The 20,274-nt window shown below is 50.9% G+C and overlaps 1 protein-coding gene across 4 annotated transcripts in view; it reads left to right on the forward strand.

Moving 5' to 3' along the window:
• ABTB2 (ankyrin repeat and BTB domain containing 2) overlaps window positions 1–20,274 on the forward strand; it is a 181,814-nt gene that overhangs the window by 124,395 nt on the left and 37,145 nt on the right. For all 4 annotated transcript variants that reach the window (XM_033410332.2, XM_033410342.2, XM_033410335.2 and 1 more), the window contains exons 2-3: window positions 8,400–8,546; window positions 15,500–15,713. In XM_033410332.2, the coding sequence (XP_033266223.1) occupies window positions 8,400–8,546; window positions 15,500–15,713 (361 nt within the window). The remainder of the gene's footprint in view (window positions 1–8,399; window positions 8,547–15,499; window positions 15,714–20,274) is intronic.

The following is a 20,274-nucleotide window of genomic DNA, read 5'->3' on the forward strand; positions in this document are numbered from 1 at the left end:
TGCATTTTTATTTCACAGTTTAATGGTAAGCTCCTGGCCCTCTGGGTCTCTCTTAACGGGAAGACCACCCTCAGCCCGTAGAGTTCTGATAACTTAGAGTGAGGTGTCAACCAGAGCATGATTATGCCTGCTTTTAATTTCCTGACCTTGAAGAAGAAGGGGAACGGGCAGTGCTAATTGGACTGGTGAGTGGTGGTGGAAGTCTTCTGTCCCTGGGCTTGAATGGGCAGAGCCCCATGTGAGAGGCAGTGTGGACTCCCGGGATGGACGGGCTGGGTCTGAATCCCACCTCGGCCATTTTCTAGCTCTGTGACCTTCACCAAGTGACCCAGCCCATTTAAACCTCAGTGTCCCTCATTGGTAAATGGGGTTAGTAACAGTACTAGCTAATTGTAATGAGACCACTGGTGGGGTCTTCATGTGGGTTCAAATACTGGTTCATCCCACTCATGGCATAGAGTACTACTCGGTATGGGGTCGCCCATCTCCGTTCATTACTAACCCGTGGTTAAAACCTGCTTCCCAAACTCAGTTTAGACCCCAACTCTTCTCTCTTCCTGTCTCCCAACCTTTGCCCCTCACTTGAATTCTTGGGCCTCACAGTATGGCGGTCTCATCTTTAGGTGGGTTCTGGCTGAGAATTACATGAGCTTTCAATTACTCTTGATGAATCATTTTTACAGGGATGATTGATGATTCATCAAGTCAAGCAGATTTCATTCCACTTCTAGGTTTTCCTCCTTATTTCCTTCATCTTCCCCTTGCTTCAACACCCATCCCCCAATCTCGTTGGACTTCGAATATCAGGAGAAATACCATTCAATGAAGTGGGTTTTTTTAAGAACCAACTGTCCTTATACTCCATTTGGGTCTCTCTGGAAAATATTCCAGCTTTAACTCTTCAGCACTTTGTTTCAGTATGACTAATACGCAACAACTGAGCATGAAACGTACTATATATAAAATTCCAGATCAGAGAATGGAAACACTTTAAAAAAAATAAAAAGGATTGGATTATGTGGGCTCTTTGGAAACTGTTCAGTGGGGCAATATAATTTTTATTTTCAGAAGCTTATGGATTGAACCCCACCCAAGCTTCCAGCTCCTAAGAAAAGTGGCAGAAGCCGCCCTGCCAAGTTTCCTCTCAAGGGCAGTAAAAGAGTAATCCTCTGCATGCCGGGTTTCATTTTAAAGAAACAGGCGACAGGCAGTGGCCTTTGCTGTCTTCACAAATGAGCTTCCCTGAGCTGGGGGGCTAGTGAGTCTGGTGGGGCGTGTCGGGGGGCAGGGGCGGGAGAAGATGCTAGGCACGTAGCATTGCACAGGTCGCTGGGCCCACTGTAGTCACAGCGCCCTGAAAAGAACATTTGCAAATCTGTGGAGAGCCCTGGGAATGGGAATGGGTTGTCAGGTTGGGGGTACAGTTACGTTACAGTCTTGATGGCCTTTCGATGACTGGTTAGAAAAACTGAACTGTAAATCTACCCAGTTTTCACAAAAAAAGGACATCTTTACGTTTACAATTTTGTGTGTATTGTGTCTGTTGGGGGGCTGTTGTTATAACTTGGGGGAAATTAAATCACAGGAAATAATGCTAACAGGGCCTATTTGTTTCCACAATTCAGAAATTAAATAGTGGGATGAAAGTGGGGGGGAAGGTTTTAAGGGGTGCACTTTAGTGCTAGATCCACAGAAGGGCCAGCTGGAGTGCAAGATCCCAGTGCTGGAGCAGACTTGAGCGGCCACCCAGTTGACCCCTGTGTCTTACAGAGAAGAGAATGAAATCCCCGTCGACTTGGCCTTTGGGCTGAGCCCTGCTTCTGAAAAACCTTAGCACTGAAAATCTGGTTTGTCAACCCAGTGTGCAGTCCATTGGCTTCTGGCTTGTTACTTGCTTGCTTGGAGGAGCCGGCAACCTCTGCCAGCTGAAACCCAGGTCGAATTCCTGCTTGGCAGCCAGCAAGAAGGCGGGACTCCCAGTCTTCTGTGCACTGGGTTTCCCAGCTGACTCAATGGCGCCCTCTCTGGGCACTGGTGGAGAATCACCTGGGCAGGAGCCCGGGGCTGGAGCAGAGCCAAGTGACCAAACTCGGAAAACAGCCCTCAGAAACCAGGATCAGGTGTGCATAGGCTTCTTTTTTTGTTTTGTTTTGTTTTGTTTCCTATTTATTTATTTTTTTAAAAAAAACATCTTTATTGCAGTATAAGTGCTTTACATTGTTGTGTTAGTTTCTGCTGTATAACAAAGTGGATCAGCTATATATATACATATATCCTCATATTCCCTCCCACCCTCCCTATCCCACCCCTCTAGGTGGTCACAAAGCACCGAGCTGATCTCCCTGTGCCATGCAGCTGCTTCCCACTAGCTATCTATTTTACATTTGGTAGTGTATATATGTCAATGCCACTCTCTCACTTACTCCCAGCTTACCCTTCCCCCTCCCCGTGTCCTTAAGTCCACTCTCTATGTCTGCATCTTTATTCCTGTCCTGCCCCTAGGTTCCTTAGAACCTTTTTTTTTTTTAGATGCCGTATATATGTGTTAGCATACGGCATTTGTTTTTCTCTTTCTGACTTCACTCTGTATGACAGATTCTAGGTCCATCCACCTCACTACAAATAACTCAATTTCGTTTCTTTTTATGGCTGAGTAATATTCCATTATATATAGGTGCCACATCTTCTTTATCCATTCATCTGTTGATGGACACTTAGGTTGCTTCTATGTCCTGGCTATTGTAAATAGTGCTGCAATGAACATTGTGGTACATGACTTTTTTTGAAATATGGTTTTCTCAGGGCATATGCCCAGTAGTGGGATTGCTGGGTCATATGGTAGTTCTGTTTTCAGTTTTTAAGGAACCTCCATACTGTTCTCCATAGTGGCTGTATCAATTTATACTCCCACCAACAGTGCAGGAGTGTTCCCTTTTCTTCAGTGTGTAGGCTTCTTAACTGCTGATTTCTTGAGAGGTGCTGGGAATTTCCCTATTTACTGGCAGAATTATTTTCATCTCTAAGTATCATAGAAAGAAAGAAGAATATTATCTATTCTTATCTGTAGAAAGGTGTTTGAACCTCTTTGTGAGGGCAGTGGGCAGTCATTGAAGAGTTTAAAGCCAGAGTAAATAAGAGTGCGTGACCAGAGTAAGGGATTGTCAGGGATGGGGTGAGACGGAGGGAGGAGACGGGGAGGGGCTATTGCAGTATCCAGTGAGGGAAGATGGTAGCCTGAACCGGCAGTGACTGGATTTTTGAGATAGGAAGGTGATGAGAGCAGCAAGGTTTGGTGGTTGATTGGATGTGTGGGGGGAGGAGGAAGAGAGTTGATAAGGATGACTCACCGGATGTGTTCTTGGGCAACTGGGTGGACGTGGTGCTGTGCTCAGAGAAGGGACTGGAAGCTTTGGGGAATGAGGTAATGAGTTCCGAGATTCAAGGTTGGGCAACCTGCTTGAAAACAATTGAGCGACCGAAGATTGTGGTTCTGTGTTCAGACTGAGAAATGTGGAGGCTTCACCTACAGTCAGAGCACACTGGGGCGGAACCTTGTGTCCACAGAAATGCTGATTTTGTAGACAAGGGAGACACAGGGTACCTGGGTCATGCCTACTGCTTCCCTGCCTCACACTCGGGAGTTCATTTCACAGCAACGATCTGAGTGACGCACGTGGGTTTTCTTTGTAACTTTTACAGAGTTCAGCAGGGATCGATTTGAGGTGTCCTTATTAATTAATAAAGGGTTACAGGTTTCATTCCAGCATGCTTTTTTTTCCGTCATGACTGAAATAAACAGATTTTTTTCCTAAGGATTTTAGTAAACGGGGCGGGGGGGGGGGGTTTGCTTTTCTTTTGTTTGTTTGTTTTTTTTGGAAGTCCCTTTTTCCGAATGACCTTGCCCTGGGCCCATCCCCTAAAGCCAGGAATTTCTGTGGGGCAAAGAAGGCACTAAAGTGTTGAGAGAACTTAAGGCAAGTGTTTTCCATCTCCAGTGAGAATGGCTGAGGAGCAGGCTTATGTGGGAGAGAGAAGAATTTCACACTGACATTTTAAAAAGGCTTTCTTTTTTTAAAAAAAATAAATTTATTTATTTATTTTTAGCTACGTTGGGTCTCCGTTGCAGTGTGCGGGCTTCTCATTGCAGTGGCTTCTCTTGTTCTGGAGCACAGGCTCTAGGCGCGTGGGCTTCGGTAGTTGTGGCGCACGGGCTCAGTAGTTGTGGCTCGCGGGCTCTAGAGCGCAGGCTCAGTAGTTGTGGCGCACGGGCTTAGTTGCTTCGCGGCCTGTGGGATCTTCCCGGACCAGGGCTCAAACCCATGTCCCCTGCATTGGCTGGTGGATTCTTAACCACTGCGCCACCAGGGAAGTCCAAAAAAGGCTTTTTTTGTGTGTGTGTGCTGTACGCGGGCCTCTCACTGTTGTGGCCTCTCCCATTGCGGAGCACAGGCTCCGGACGCGCAGGCTCAGCGGCCATGGCTCACGGGCCCAGCTGCTCTGCAGCATGTGGGATCTTCCCGGACCGGGGCACGAACCTGTGTCCCCTGCATCGGCAGGCGGACTTCCAACCACTGCACCACCAGGGAAGTCCAAAAAAGGCTTTCTTAAGGGGGCAGATTCAGAAGGCAGCCTGTGGAACTGCATTCTGGAAAGATCAGAGGGAATAAGACAGATGGCCTTCAGTCTGCAAGAGCTTTACGTGAGGCCTCCAGGGTTCCTTAGCAGGCAGTGCCTGCAGGCACATTAAAAGAAAGTTGTATTTCTGGGTCTTTCTTTATATTTCCTCCTATCAGACCCCAGGCGCAAACAGAACAGAACCCCTTTTCTCTCAAATATCCTTGTGCTCTTTAACTAAAGACAAGGGGGGCAAAGTTAGGACGTCATTTCATTTCAACAGCTTGAGAATCAGGAGGTTGAGATTCTAGCCCCAGTTCAGTTTCAGACCCTCAGTAACCTTGGGCAAGTCACTTAACTTTGGGGGCGGGCCCTTGGTTTTCTCATCTATAAGATGGGTGCAAACAGTACTTCATGAAGCCTTGGGAATTGCACGTGACCATGCATATAAAGTTATCACAGTCTTGACACATAGTGAGCACTCTTTAAAAGTCAGCAGTGGGGCTTCCCTGGTGGCGCAGTGGTTGGGAGTCCGCCTGCCGATGCAGGGGACACGGGTTCGTGCCCCGATCCGGGAAGATCCCACATGCCGCAGAGCGGCTGTGCCCGTGAGCCATGGCCGCTGAGCCTGCGCGTCCGGAGCCTGTGCTCCGCAACGGGAGAGGCCACAACAGTGAGAGGCCCGCGTACCGCAAAAGAAAAAGAAAAAAAATGTCATCAGTGGCTATTACTGATAATGACCTCCCTACCTCCCTTGCTGGAAGAATAAATTATGTACTCCTCGGTGTTCGAAGTCCCTTAAAAGCAAAAGATACTATGCAAAAGCTGTGATGCTATCAATTACTATTAGTAATAATAGGCTCAGAATTACTTTTGCCACGGTATTAAATGAAAACCCCTTTGGGTGGGCGATGACTGGGAAAATGGGGACTATTATTAATGGAGCTGCAAGCTCTTGTTACTAGATCCATTGACATAATATTTCTCTCTGGGAATCCTTTGACAAATCAGCTGAATTTCCTATTCCCTTGCCCTAAGCTCTGTAAATTTGGTCCACACGTCCCCAGCGTTGTTCCTGTGGATTAATAATGAAGAGAAGAGGAAGAGCAGGGCCTGGGTTAGACCCGTAGATGCGTAGAAGCCCCTCCCAAACATTTGGGCTGCCCGTGGGTTTGAGCTTGTAGTTCCGGGTGGGGATGGGAGGGTGGTCTTTTGTTTCACTACTTGTTTTAATGCTCAGAGCCAAATCTTCCTCATGCGTTTGGGTCCTCAGCTGTCAGGGAGAGGTTCTGCTTTGGGGACAGGGCTGGGGGCAGGGGGAACCTAGTCATGCCCTCCTCCTTCCACTGGAAACAGAGCTTTGAGGAAGTGCTTTGATGCCCTGCTTTGCCGAACCAGCGCCCAGATCGGGAGTCCGTTGCCGCTGCCATCCTGGAGGAGTCGGAGGGAGATTCAGAGCGGCAGGTCCCAGCCACGCAGCAGGGCAGTGAGGCAGTGCTGGGGAGGGCAGGGAGGCTGGGCCAGGGGAGGGGCAGGCTAGGAGGGCAGGGCTGACCGGCAGCCGAACATAGAGCGTGGCCAAAGAACGCTGCCGGGATCTGGGCAGGAGGAAGGCTGCCACGTGCGTTTGCCCCATAAAAGAGCACACGAGGCCCAGCACTGGGGCTTCCATGGGTGAACCAAGCAGGAATAACACTGAACCGGGACAGCCGTAGGTGAGCTTGGTGGTGTGTTCATCGAATCTGGGCTTACAGAGAGGTGAAGCGTGTACATTCTAGAGCCAGTCAGACCTGGATTTGAATCCTAGCTCTGCCACTTGGTAGAGCAAGTTATTCAAACTCTCTGCACATTATCTAAAATGGAGACAGCAGTGCCCACCTTGTTGAAAGAATAAATGAGATAGTGTGCCTAAAGCCTGCGTTCCCAGCACATAGGAAAAATAATAGCAAGAGCACTTGCTCTGAGCCACGCAGCAGTCCACACGTGGACATCTGGCAACTCACGGCCACGCCGTGAGCTAGGTAACTTTTGTTACCTCTAGTTAACACATGAGGAATCTGAGGCACAGAGAAGTGAAGTAACTTGCCCAAGGTAACACCGCTGGTTTAAGTGACAGAGCTAGAATCATGAGCCCAAATGTTCCGGCTCCAAGGCCGTGTGTTAACCTCTCTGCTGCAGGACCTATGGCTGTTGTCATCCTTGTGACATTTCTGGGTACAGGATAGGGAAGTCTAGCCTGGATTTGGCCACATCCCAGGGGCTCTTCTGTTATCTCAAGGAATTTTAAGAGATTTTCCCAAAAGTGACTAAAATAAATTCCTGTGGGTATTTTGCTTTCAAAAAAAAAAAGTTCAAGGGGGTTGGACAAAGAAGCCTTGATCGAAGAAGAGGCAGTTACCAAAAATTGGGAATCCTTGTGGCCACATGCTCTTAAGAACCAACATGTAATTTTAAGCCAGTCTGATTTTGCTTTTCTGGTGCTTTCTAAGAAGCCACACAGTGAGTTGGAGAAATTTACAGGCTGTCACCCCCTGGGATTGATTCTGACAGCTCTGCTCCTCTATTGTTGAAGTGCTAATGAAAAACGCTAATTGGCCTTGGCCAGTGGCTGGATGAGTCCCCTTCCTGGAGTGGGGAAAGCAGCATCCTTTTCTCTGTGATTTCTCCTGGTCCTATTCTTGGCTTGAAGAAGGAAGGGGGGACAGCATGAGGAAGTGGGAGGACTCCAAGGGCGATGCCGCCCTTTGGGTGGGCAGGGTGAACAGTTTACATCTGACGCCCCATCCACTGAGCTCCGTGAAGACAAAGCCAGGTCTCTTTGTCACCCCGGAATCCTAAAGGCAGCAGAATCCCTGGGCCGAGTGAGGCACTTTGGATATTCAGCAAGTGAAGCAGGGAAGGAATGAATGAATGCGTATATGGCCCACCAGCCTCTGGAGGCCAGTTCCTCGTGCAGCTCCAAGAAAGGATGGTCTCCATTTGCTTTAAACCACGTCTACAGGTGGGCCGCCCTCATCCTCGCTCTTGCAGCACCGTCCACAGTGAAAAGTCAGCTGTCCTAAGTGGAGCCTTGCAATTTGCCCACCACCCGCACTCGACCAGACAGGGAGCAGAGCTGTGGCCTTTGAGCTTTGCTTCCATCCTCAGGTGACTTGTTGATAAAAGACATTTTCACATATTGACATATAGGGAAGTCATTCTGGCTTATACATGAGTTAACTTGAGTTTTATGCTAACTAAAATAGCCTGTTTGTGGCCTATCAAACATACATTGTACGTCGGCTTTAATTATTAAAGAAAAGGGCACATTGACCAGAAGTGAATAACGTCTAGGTTAAAAATAAAGATTAAATGCCCCTCTTCCTGGGATGCCAATGCTGGTCCTCTTTGGATGATAAGACTCCCTTCCCACACTTTGTTGTAAAGCAGAAACTAACACACCATTGTAAAGCAATTATACTCCAATAAAGATGTTAAAAAAAAAAAAAAGACTCCCTTCCCAGGTGCTAAGGCATACCGACTTGCTATGTATGTGCTGGTCTGTTCTTTTTTTTTTTTTCTAACCTTGAAGAAATGTAACCCAGACTTGTTTAATATTCTTTGTTCTGACAAGATATAAAACTGTGCTGAAAACGCTGCTTCTCCAGAGAGGCTTCTTGGAGTAACCTAGACAGTGGGCTTCTGGGCTAGTCCTCAGTTTGGCTCAAATGAAACTCTTTGCTATTCTTACTATTGATTGTTTATTGATTATTTTCATTGACACTGTCCACCATGTTTCCCCACAGGTGTCCTCTCCCTCCCTGCGTACTTCAGTCCCTACAACGGCGGGTCCCTGGGCCACGACGAGCGCGCCGATGCCTACGCGCAGCTGGAGCTCCGGACCCTGGAGCAGTCCCTCCTGGCCACCTGTGTGGGGAGCATCTCGGAGCTGAGTAAGTGGGGCACGAACGGTCTGCTGGCTCCAAGGGAGAGGCGGGGAAGAGCCCACCTCCTGGGTCCTGGCTTCCTCCTTCTCCTTCACGCTTCTTGCCTTCTCTGAAAGCCAGAGGTTGTAAACTGGTGGCCCACAGACATGTGCGCTTTAGTTGGCAGGTGCATTTAATCACATCCAAATTTGGATCTCTCGTTTCTCTAGAGAAATCAGACGATCTGGCACTGCTGGGCCCCATTCCTGCATGGCAGCGATCAGGGGGAGCTGAGTGGCAGCTAAGGCGACAGAAGGCATTCCCTACATTGCCACGTGCCTCGGTCTCTCGTAGCTGGCCTGTCTCATTTATTTATTTTACCTGCCTGGCCCCAAGGGCTCTGAATTTACAACCAGTATTTGAAAGAAAGCACCTCCCGAAACCTGGTCACAGAAAAAGAAAGAAAAAAGCTGAGCTTCTCTGGCTGGAGGAGGAGCTGACCAGTGGTCTCAGCCCTGCGGTGCCCTGGGCATCCCCCAGGACCTCAGGGCTCTCTGGGACACAGCGGGAAACCCCTGGGTCTAGGTCATTACAGTCGGCAGCTCTTTCAGAAGATCGTGTTAGGAGGCACGAGATCCCCGTGTCTCCCGATCTCTCCCTCTCATTATCCCAACTATTTGAGAAATCAAACTGCATGCTCCTCCCGGGGTCATGAGACCACCCAGCGGAGGGCGGGGACACATGCCAAGGGTCCTATAGCACACAGTGTGGAAACAGATGGAGTTTCACTCTGCTCCAGCCTTTTCCACTTGTGATTTCTTTGAGGTTTCTGGCCCCTGAATAGTGAATCGCAGGCCGTTCTGTTTCTTTAGGACACAGCTTCCTCCCTTCCCCCCGCCCAACCCCTTTCCTTCCCTTCCCAGGACAGGAAGTGAAGGTGCCTGATTCAAGGTCACAGAGCAGATTGGTAATAAGGCTGGGACAGAAAGCAGGACTTTGAGCTCTCTGTCTCCTCGGGGCATTCCAGCATGGCCACCTGGGTCCCCTGCCTCTTGAGGACCCTGCAGGAAGTGGGCTTGGGTGTATGGCTTGATCCCCACCCCTGAGGAATGTCTCCTGGATGGTGGGCTGTCTTTGGGGCTATGCGCAGTCTGTTTGGTGAACTCTCTTGGCCTGAGAACAGTGAGGGACACACTTAGGCCTCAGTCCACTGGAGAATACCTTGATTTTGTTTTGCATTTTGAACATTAAGTGAGCACTTACTATGTGCAAGACACTGTATGAAGTGCCTTCATCACATGATCTCATTTACTGTGCAGAACGACTCAGCAAGGTAGTCCTGATGAGGGAACAAAGCTTAGAGAAGGAAAGTCATTTTCCCCCAGTCAGGTTGCAAATAAGAATCAGAAAGGGGGCTTGACTCCTGCTGTGTCTGACTTTAGCAAAGCTCTAAATTACTTAGGGCTATGGGCTTCGTAGACGTGCCTAGCAGCCCAGCCACCAGCATCTCAGGGCAGCTGAGGTCAAGATCGGAATCTGGGGACTTCACTGCTGACACAGTGGTTAAGTATCCGCCTACCAGGGGCTTCCCTGGTGGTGCAGTGGTTGAGAATCTGCCTGCCAATGCAGGGGACACGGGTTCGAGCCCTGGTCTGGGAAGATCCCACATGCTGCGGAGCAGCTGGGCACATGAGCCACAACTACTGAGCCTGCGCGTCTGGAGCTTGTGCTCTGCAACAAGAGAGGCCGTAACAGAGGCCTGCGCACCGCGATGAAGAGTGGCCCCCGCTCGCCGCAACTAGAGAAAGCCCTCGCAGAGAAATGAAGACCCAACACAGCCAAAAATAAAAAAATAAATAAGTAAAATTTTAAAAAAAAAAGAATCCGCTTACCAATACAGGGTACACGGGTTCGAGCCCTGGTCCAGGAAGATCCCACATGCCGCAGAGCAACTAAGCCCATGTGCCACAACTACTGAGCATGTGCTCTAGAGCCCGCGAGCCACAACTATTGAGCCCGTGCACCACAACTACTGAAGCCCGTGCGCCTAGAGCCTGTGCTCCGCAACAAGAGAAGCCACCACAATGAGAAGCCCGCGCACTGCAACGAAGAGTAGCCCTCGCTCGCTGCAGCTAGAGAAAGCCCGTGTGCAGCAACGAAGACCCATTGTAGCCATACATACATACATACATAAGATCAGAATCTGATCTTGACTTTTACCATAGAGCCTTTTGTTGTAGTGGTCTCTGTGCCCATTACAATCCACAGTCAGGCACAAGGCGAGCATTCAGAAACTTCCCTCAGGGGAAGGGCTTGTCCTTACCATTCAGCCCAGGGACCAAGTCCAATCAGTTCTACCTTCTAAAACTATCCCAAGTTTAAGTTTGCCCCTGTCACCACTTCCAGGGCTACCAACTTGGGCCAAACCAGGGATATTTAAAACCCAAATTGTATTATGTCACTCATCTGTTCAATATCCTCTCAGTTACCCCCACGGCTTCCCAGCACACTCAGTGAAGTCCAGGGTTGGACATATGATCTGCCTTCCTCGTCTTCTGTTCTTCTCTTGTTGACTGTGCTCCAGCCATCCTGGCCTCCTGGCTTCCTGGCTAAGATCCTCCCACCCCAGGGCCTTTGAACTAGCTGTTCCTCTGCCTATGACCTTTTCCTCCAGTTATCCAAATATGGCACGTTCTTAATCTCTGCCCAATAACACTTACTAGACAGGCCTTCCCTGAGCACCCCGCAGAGGTTAAGGGTCCCACCCTCGTTCTCTGTCTCTCATCTTATGGCTTTGGTTTATTCAAGGCACTAATGGACACTTGGCATTGATTATATATTTACTTGTGAATAGTTGGTCATCTTTCTCATGTGATTAGAACTTCCGCTTCATGAGAATGGAGACTTTCTCTGTTGTATCCCCTGGTGTACGTATCGCTAGTGATGAGAACAGAACCTGAGCTGTGTATTGGTGTGTGTGTGTGTGTGTGTGTGAGAGAGAGAATAAGTTCTCTATCGTCCAGTTTTTGCCTCCTAAAACCCACCTAGGATTGGTCCCCATCCTGGCTCAGCCACTCCTCAGACCAAAGGGAAGAAGGATCCCCAGAGCATCTTTCACCGACAACCAAGCAGGCTGTGTCATGCGCCGAGATGCCCGAGCTCCCTCGCTCTGAAACCAGGGTTTCTGCTAATCGTTGTGAAGGAGGGAGGAGGTGAAGTGGAAGCAGATACTGCAGTTTTTCTCTTCAAGACTAAAGAGCTTAATGAAGCTAGTGATACTTGGCGCTGAGCACCTCGTACCTTAGAGTTTAGCCTGGCTTTAACATCCGCTCTCTCCCTGCACCTGGCCAGGACCAGCCTGCCAGGTAGGTCAGGAAGTCTCATTCTTGTATCAGGTCCATCTGCATAGGGAGCTCGGGCACTTGTATTTTCCTGTGTCCCTCTCTACCTGTGAGAAGGTAAATGGAAGGGAATAAGAAATAAACAAAACACTTCTTTTCAAAGGGAGCCAGATGGTATGGGCCTCATTTTGGAGACAGTGCTGAATCCCAGGTCCTCCCACTCTCTTTTTATTCGATGGCTCCTGATGCAGGTTGGACAGACCAGAGGGAAGCCGTAGCACCTCTGCTCAGGGCTCTCATGATTAACAAGCAGGGAGGGCTTGTTTCTCCATACTTGTGGGTGTTTCTGGACTTCAGACTGAGGTCTCATCAAGCTTAGGGTCAATTGATTCTCAGGTACAAGGATGTCTCAGAAGCAGCTCTGAGGAGTGCCCAGCTGTACCAAACCCAGAGCACAGCCCCGTTGGGCCACAGCTTCTGAAACTCACTGTGGTAGCAGGTCAGGGATGGTATCCCCCCAGCTTTGTTGCAAACTGAAACTTTTATAAAATACAATAAAAAGGAACGTTTAGAAATATGAAATAAAGCACAGGTAAGATGCAAGCCATTTTATTTTATTAATTCGATTAAGTAGGCATAAAATCACTCTGTCGGATTGCTCTGGAAGTTTTTTTAAGCTCACTCTGTTTCTGAAATGAACTTCCGAACCAGTAACCAGTTTGCACACCTGTCCCAGTTCACAGACCTGTCGCAGTTTGCAGACCACACTTCAAGCAGCAGTGTCGCAATGGTCGAGAACATGCGTTTGGGACACAGGGACCCCAGTTCAAGTCCTGCTTGTGCCACTGGACAAATCACTTAACTTGTGTAGCCTGTGTCCTGATCTGTAAAATGGAAATGCCTCCCTTATGGGGTGGCTGTAAAGAGATTTTTTTTAGAGATTTTGTCTTATCTTTTCATGTCTATCTTGAAGCCTAGAAAATAGAAGGAGGCAGGGAGGAAAATCCCTCTGGGAGAACATCCAAAACAAGTGGCTGTCTTTACCCGTAACCTGGACTTGCAGCGCAGCTTAAGTGTTTTAGACGCCCGATCAGAGTTGTCTGCAGGCATCTGTCTCTTTGGTCTTTGAGAGACACCAGAGCCCGAAGCTGGGCCTGGAGCAAAGTGTCCGGGGACTCCATCTCCAGTCACCATTCTGCTGCCTTCATGGCTTCCCGAACCTTCGGAAGGCCTCTCTGTTCCTGGCTTCCCTTTTCGGGAGCTGTTAGGAGGTATTCCTATTCCTTCCTCGATTTTTTTGCCTGCATCCTGGCTGGAAACGTGCTGCCAAGGGTTCTACACCAGGAACAACGAAACCATCTTAAACGTAATTAATGGTAATGACTTCTACCTTGTCAAGTCTTTGAAATGATATTTCAACAAGATTTCTTCGATGCTATCGGGGACTCTTTGAATTCTCCTCCTTGTGGTCCTGTGGTCATGCCAACAGTTATGACATTTAGACCTGGAGAAACGGGAGCCAGATTTCAACTTATTGCAGCCAACTTAGCTCTACAACTAGCTGCTGGGAGACGGCTTGGCCTGGGCTTGTTGATGCCAGTTTCTACTACCCAGGAGCCCGAGGGCAGGGCTGGACTCCTCCTGTCCTGGGAAATGCGGGGCAGTGCTTGACTGCAGGCAGAGGTCCCGGAAGGAAGAGTACCACGAGGTGGCCTGTAGGATAGAGGATTAATAACAAAAGACAGTAACAACAATGGTGATATATTTAACTTTACCAGACACTTACTCTGTGCCAAGCATGATGTTAAGTGCTTTATGTTTGTTATTTATTTGAATCCGCAGGATTTTTAGGTTAGAAACGATTATTTCCATTTTACAGATAAGGAAACCAAGGCTTTGTTAAGTAACTTACTACGTAAAGCACACAGGATAGAAATAGCAGAGCCCTGATTGGAAGCCAGGCAAGTCTTAATCCAGAATCTATGTGCTCATCCACTTACCTGGTGATTCTCAAACCTGACTGGAGGTTAGATTCACTGAGGGAACTGTTACAAAATACAGACGCCTGGGTCCTGCCCCAGACCAATTAAATTAGAGTTTGGGGGATGGGAACCAGGCATCAGGAACTCAGTGCCCTCAGCCCTCCTGGCCCCGGGGTCTGGCAGCAGGCACCCAGGCAGCTGAGCTACAACTGCGGGATGAGCAGAGTCCGCTTTGTAGAGAGGAGTGAGGACCTGGGGGTGGCATGGAGGGCTCTTTCCCAGTGGAGATCTCCAATTCCAGGGCTGTCATTGTCCCTGCTTGGAAACAAGCGTTGCCGCTGTGGCTGTCATGGGAGAACCTGGCAGCTAACGAGCTCAAGTCAGGCCCCACCAGAAGTTGTATCTTAAATGAAATGAATGTGTAAGGCTACTTTTTCATCCTCCAAGTGTTTGCCGAGCACCCGTTGTGCCGTAGAAGCTGTGCAGGGCTCCGGGGACACATGGTATAGAGTCCCAGACCCAGAGGCTCTGTAGGGGAGGTTCACGGAATAAGTGAAAGAATTGGTCCTGTCGAACGTTGAACAACACTTCACCTGCCATATGTTTCTCCCTCCTTGAGCTCAGCCTCATTCAGAGGCTTTCTCTCCAAGGGGTTATCTGTAAGGGGCAAGCTGACCCACAGGGGATGCCCCCCTGAGTTCTCAGGCCTGAGAAGAATGGAAGGCGCCACTTTTCCTAGCAAGAGGGGCCCGCAGGTGCCTGGGGCCATTTCACCCGTCCTTTCTCAGCATTGTGGCCTCACACAATGATGGGACATTTCCTGTCCTGGGCTGGTGGGGAATTGAAATGACTCAACTGGGGAAGAAACACAGCACAGGATATGGGGACCTGAGGACCCTGCAGACTTCATCAGCGCAGGCCACGGCCTGGGTCCCAATTCAGTTCATGGACTTTGGAGTCACACAGGCCTGGATTCAGATCTAGACTCTACCGTTTACTGGGCACCGCGGCATCCCGGTGACCAGGGAAATGCATGGTGTCAGTAAATGTTTGCTTACTGGATAAGCCTCAGTTTCTTCGTCTGCAAAATGGGGATCCTACTCGGGCCCCAGCCTTGTAAGGATCAGATTAAATTCTATTTCTAGAAAATTGAACACTCAGCACATAATAAGCATAATGGATGGTGGTGGGAGTTTTCCTTGAGGCCGTGGAGAGGGAGGTCCCTTTTCTGCAGAAGTACCTGGACTTTGCACCAGACAGCACGGGGGAGAATCACCACGCAGCCTAGCACAGGAATTGGAGGTTGGGAAAAGAAGCCCAGGGAGATTCCTGTGGTGAGAGCTGGGGGAAGGGCCATCGGGTGATGGAGGGAGTGGGGCTGTTGGAAAAGAAACCATATTAGCGTAAGTTCTGGTGGGGCCGGGCCCCTACCAAGCGTTTCGTTCAACTGTTAAGGCAGGACTGGAATTGAAAGGGAATCTAAATTGCTATCATGTGTCTGGGTGACAGTTTCCACCTCCACCTGCCGCTTCTGGGTAAATAGTAATTAGGCATGCCGGCTTAGCTGCTCCTCTAGCTAGCAGGATCCTTGGGAGAATGTGGGCTGTGAACTCAGACTTTTCCTTTTTCTCTCCCTCTCGCCTGCCCTCGTCACCAGGCGACCTGGTCTCCCGCGCCATGCACCACATGCAGGGGCGCCGCCCGCTGGGTCCTGGCTCCAGCCCTGCCCGCCAGGCCCGTCAGCCACCCCAGCCCATCACCTGGTCCCCTGACGCCCTCCACACGCTCTACTACTTCCTGCGGTGTCCACAGATGGAGTCCATGGAGAACCCCAACCTGGACCCCCCGAGGATGGCCCTGAACAACGAACGGTAGGGATCTGCCTTGGGCTGCACACCTGGTGGACCGTGCGACCCAATGTGTGTTGACTGACCGAGTGACCGATGAGGTGGAAAAAGAGCCCTGGCCCCGGCCTGTGTGCCTGTGAGGAGGCGGCCTGACACGGGCGACGGCTGCGAATTCAGACGGATGAAGGCCTGTCCCTGGGGTGCAGCAGGATTTGTTCACCCTGGGCTGTTGTAGGGTGGGGTCGTTGAGTCTCAGAAGGTGGGCCTTGGCCTCTGTCTCACAGCTCTAGCATTTACTACCTGGGCTCTTGGAAATTCAGTTGCCTCTTTTATAAAATGAGGTATTCGCACCTACCTAGAAAGGTGGCAGTAAGAATCGAGTGAGCTAGTGCTCTCAGAAAAAGCACTTAGGACAATGTCTGGGTGGTAACTGGCCCTCCATCAGTGGTGGCTGTCACCTCTTTTGATGATGATGATATCACCGTTATCATCATTCTTAGGAACATTTTGCCCTGTTCTCTCGTTTTATAGATGGGAACGTCATGGCTCTGGCAGGTTATTTGATCTCCAGCAGGTTAGTGGATAAATAGCCCCAGGGTCCAGGCCTGCTGGCCCCCAGTCTAGTGCTGTCCACGGGGTCCCAGCCCTTTCCCAACTGGGGAAAGGGCTGCTAAGGACAGGTATACAGGTTGTACACTGCACGAGGGGACGCAGTGAGGGGCACACATGGAGCCATGTGGGGGACACACATGGAGCCATGTCAGCCTGAGGACAGGGTGCCCATTCTAATTGGTCTACTCAGAGGGCCACCTTTTCTTCAATTTTCTGCCCAGAGGAGATGCTTTTTTATAATTTGTCTAATATATGCTAACAGGAGCTTCACCTGGAGGCCACCACATGGCCGCCCAAGGCAGGGTCTGTCCACGAGCTCAACTCATGGACAGGGGTCAAGGGTTGTGTAATTGAAGGTCCAGGGAGTGGGAGAGACTCGCCTTCAGTTTAGGCAGCCCTGGGTGCATACATTCCACCTCACAGCAGGGCCCAGGAGAGGGGGAGAGCAGCCCAGGGTCTCTGTGCCCCATCACAGAGGAGGGAGATCTGAGACCTTGATCCAGAGAGTGCCACTGCTTTCCCAGCCCACCCGCTGCCCATTGTCTTCGGGAGGCATTGGGTCTCAGTGGTGTGGTCCTCACAGCCAGGCCCACCTCTCCAGGGCCTCCGCAGTCACAAAAGATCAAGATGCGAGGGTAGACCCCACACCAGCTCATTTAAAAACAGCCGTAGTGAAAACACTGGCAATCCTGTGGACATACGGCAAATGCTGGGAGCAGAGGATGCAGAGGCTCAGGAGTCAGGTGGCCTGGGCACGCACAGCAGCTCTGACATTCAAGAACCTTGAGACCTTTGTGCAAGGTTCCAAATCTCCCTGAGCCTCAGCTTCCTCAGCTATAAACATGGGGCAGTAATGAAGCAGTTTTAAGGATTCGATGATGATCAGCGATGTTTATAGGGCCTTTGCCACGTGCCCGGCACCGTGCTGAGCACTTTACATGTGGGCACACACTTCCAGGAGATAGGTGCTCTTCACAGCCCCATTTTACAGATGGGTAAGTGGAGGCACAGAGAGATTCAGTAACTTGCCAAGGCCACATAGACTCTGCTCGTAACCTCTGTACCATACCGTCTGTCATTACGACAGACATGAAGCAATAGTGGCCCAGTCCACACACACAGTAGATTCCCCGTAAATGCTACCACTGCTGTTATTATCACCGGTGTCATTATTAGACCATCGTTGTCTCATTTCTTGGGGAGCTGGACAGTGAATGCAGGTGGGGCCTGACACGGAGCAAGAAGGCAGCAGGTGGAGGCCCCGGGTTTCCTGAAGGAAGCATCCAGCAGGGAGATGGGGCCAGAGCACAGGCTCTACGCCCCAGCTGTTTCTGCTTTGTGGAGAAATTGTTGTGGTTGCCAGAGTTGGCTGGGAGGGAGAGAGAGCCAAGAAAACATCTGGAAGGGGTGGGGATGGGGAGGGGAGGTTTGCTCGTTAGTGGTGAGGTCCCCAAGGGTGCTAGACTGAGCCTGAGTCTGGGTCACCCAAGCAAAGGTGGCTGGGAAAGGAGGACAAGGAACCTTCCTGGGACCTGCTGCCCCAGGCTGGGCTGCTTGGCCCTCCGGCTGCGACCGTGGCTACTGGCTGTGGTGCTGGCCAGGGAGCTGCTCTTCTGTGGACGCTGTGCCCAGAACCCCTTGGATGTCTTTGTGGCCACCCTCTGGCTTTCCTCCTGGGGGGATTCCCAGCCCCTGATGCTCTAAAACGTGACATCAGGGTTTCTGTGCTACACGAGCTGCTTGTCTGTGTGTGACTGCGATGGCTGAGCTTGAGTGACAACATACACATGAGGACGTGTTTAGGTATCTCCTTATTTACAAACCACACTGTCTGTGGCACAAAGAAGTCGGTTGCAAAAGCATTTTTCCGTGAATCGTTTCAAGTGAGTGTCAGACATGTGGAAAATTGGAACCACCATCAGGAAAAAAGAATCCCAAAAATTCAGATTTGGGCACTAAAAGGACACCTTAAAAATACCCAGGGGGACAGACAGCCCGGCAGCTCTCTGGTGGCCCGGTTCCTGGCTGCAGGGTGGGGCCTGCCGTGCTTGGATGCACTCTGACAGGGCAGGCCCTGCAGGACTTCGAGAGCCTGGCTGGCCTTTCCTTTGCAAGCTGGGACGCATGTCCCCACGAGGCACTGCCACTCCAATACCCTCAGCAGAGCCCTTCTCTCCTGTGCACCAAGGAGCCGGCGTTTGCTAGGGCTCCAGGGTGACAAAGCTTTGCTTTTGTGAGTCTGGGGATGTCTGTCTGTCTCTTTCTCTCCCCTCCCCCACTTCATTCCCTTGAAGTTCCTCCCTCTGTCCCATGTCTGGGACATGGGGGTCAGGTCCCCCAAGCAGACTTGGACAGAACCTCTGATTTCAGGTATGATGGTGGGTTTGTAGCTTGGAGGCTTTCCGCTTGGGGATTCGATGGTTCGGGGATGTCTGGGCCCGTGGGGATTAAGGGACCTCTTCCACCGCCTCGCCTACCTGGGCTCCGGAGCTCAGTTTGGCGGCTTGGGTTTGGCCCGTGGCACCACTGACGGTGCCTCTCCAGTCTGTGCTTATAGATTTCCGCTTTGAAGAAAGTACCCTTCTTCCCTCCCACGGGGGTTGTGTGTGACCACAAGTGTGCTGACAGGGCAGGCGGGACATGCCTTCAACCCTCTGTGTGAAGCTCATCCTGCTACGCCGTGAGCTGCGTCTGCGCTGGTCAGTGGGGCCTCAGTATCTCTCCGTGAGGACCGTTCTCCCCAGGGCCTCCTGCTCTGGGTTTGGAGGGAGAAGGGAGTTGTAGAAGCAGCGGGAGCTTTGCGAGGCACGAGAAGGCAGTCGAACGTGCTTCTGCAGCGAGCCGGGCAGCAGCACAGCTTCGAGCAGGGACCTGGGCTCCGATCCAGCCTCCCGCACAGGCCCCTCCACGCCTCAGGCTCCTCATATGCTAAACAGGGCTGAGTGACCCATCAGGGAGGGCGAGTGAGATGCCACATGTGAAAAGACCCAGCTTTTCCTTTTAAAGGGCAGCTCTCCGACTTCTGTTTCTTTTGTGCTCCACAGCGAATCAGCAAGGTGCGTGTTAGCATTACCTGCCTTTTACAGACGAGGGTGCGGGGCCAGGGGGTACCTAGCTGCTGAGTATCTGGGCAAGGATTCGAATCAGGTCTCTCTGACCTGAAAGCCCTCGCCCTTCGCCATGCCAGGCTACAGCTTTCCCACCCAGCTGCTGAGGCCCAGTCCTAAAGCTCTGAGATAATCTGGGTGGGTGATGGCCCTTGGGGCCACTTTCTCTGGGGCCATTCCAGCCCCACCTGCCTCTCCTCTGTCCTGGGAGAGCCCCGCAGCTGGAGCCTCCCTGCACCCTCCCAGGATCCCTTTCTTGCTGGCAGCTTTGCATCACAGGCACCAGCAGGATCTCAAACACAGGATTAGTCACAGCTGCCCCCCTGCAGGGCATGTCATCACCCAGGACTGAGCTCAGAAAGTGAAAGAACTTGCTGTCAGAGATCCAGGGTTACCCAGGGAGATGGGGGGAGCCTCTTCCCCCATGGTCTGGAGGAGAATGGACAGCCACATCTGGCTAAATGTGGTCCTTGCTCGTCATGCCTGGAGGCAGAGGGATGGGTAGCTGAAATAGCATCTGGGCAGAGGACATCGTCCTCCTGGGAATGAGGGGTTTGGGGAAGTGGGGAGGAAGGCCGTGTAGACATGCCGGAGCAGAGGGAGGTCTGCCGGCTTGCCAGCAAATTGCTGGAGGAGAACATCATCCCGCAGAGCACACGGAGGGAGACAGATGCAGCTAGAGACGCAGAGGGGGCTGAGATAGAGGGTGATCTGATTTTCTGCCTCAGAACCTCGGGAGCTGGGGTGCTCAGACTCACCGAACGGTGCTGCCAGCAGCAGCAGAGAAGCCAGATCCTTGAGGAATATCTGGGAATACTGGAAACGAAGGTGGGCTCCTTTTCCACAAACCAGCCCAGCTGCTTAAC

Source organism: Orcinus orca, chromosome 8, assembly GCF_937001465.1.
Source record: "Orcinus orca chromosome 8, mOrcOrc1.1, whole genome shotgun sequence".
Lineage (NCBI taxonomy): Eukaryota > Metazoa > Chordata > Mammalia > Artiodactyla > Delphinidae > Orcinus > Orcinus orca.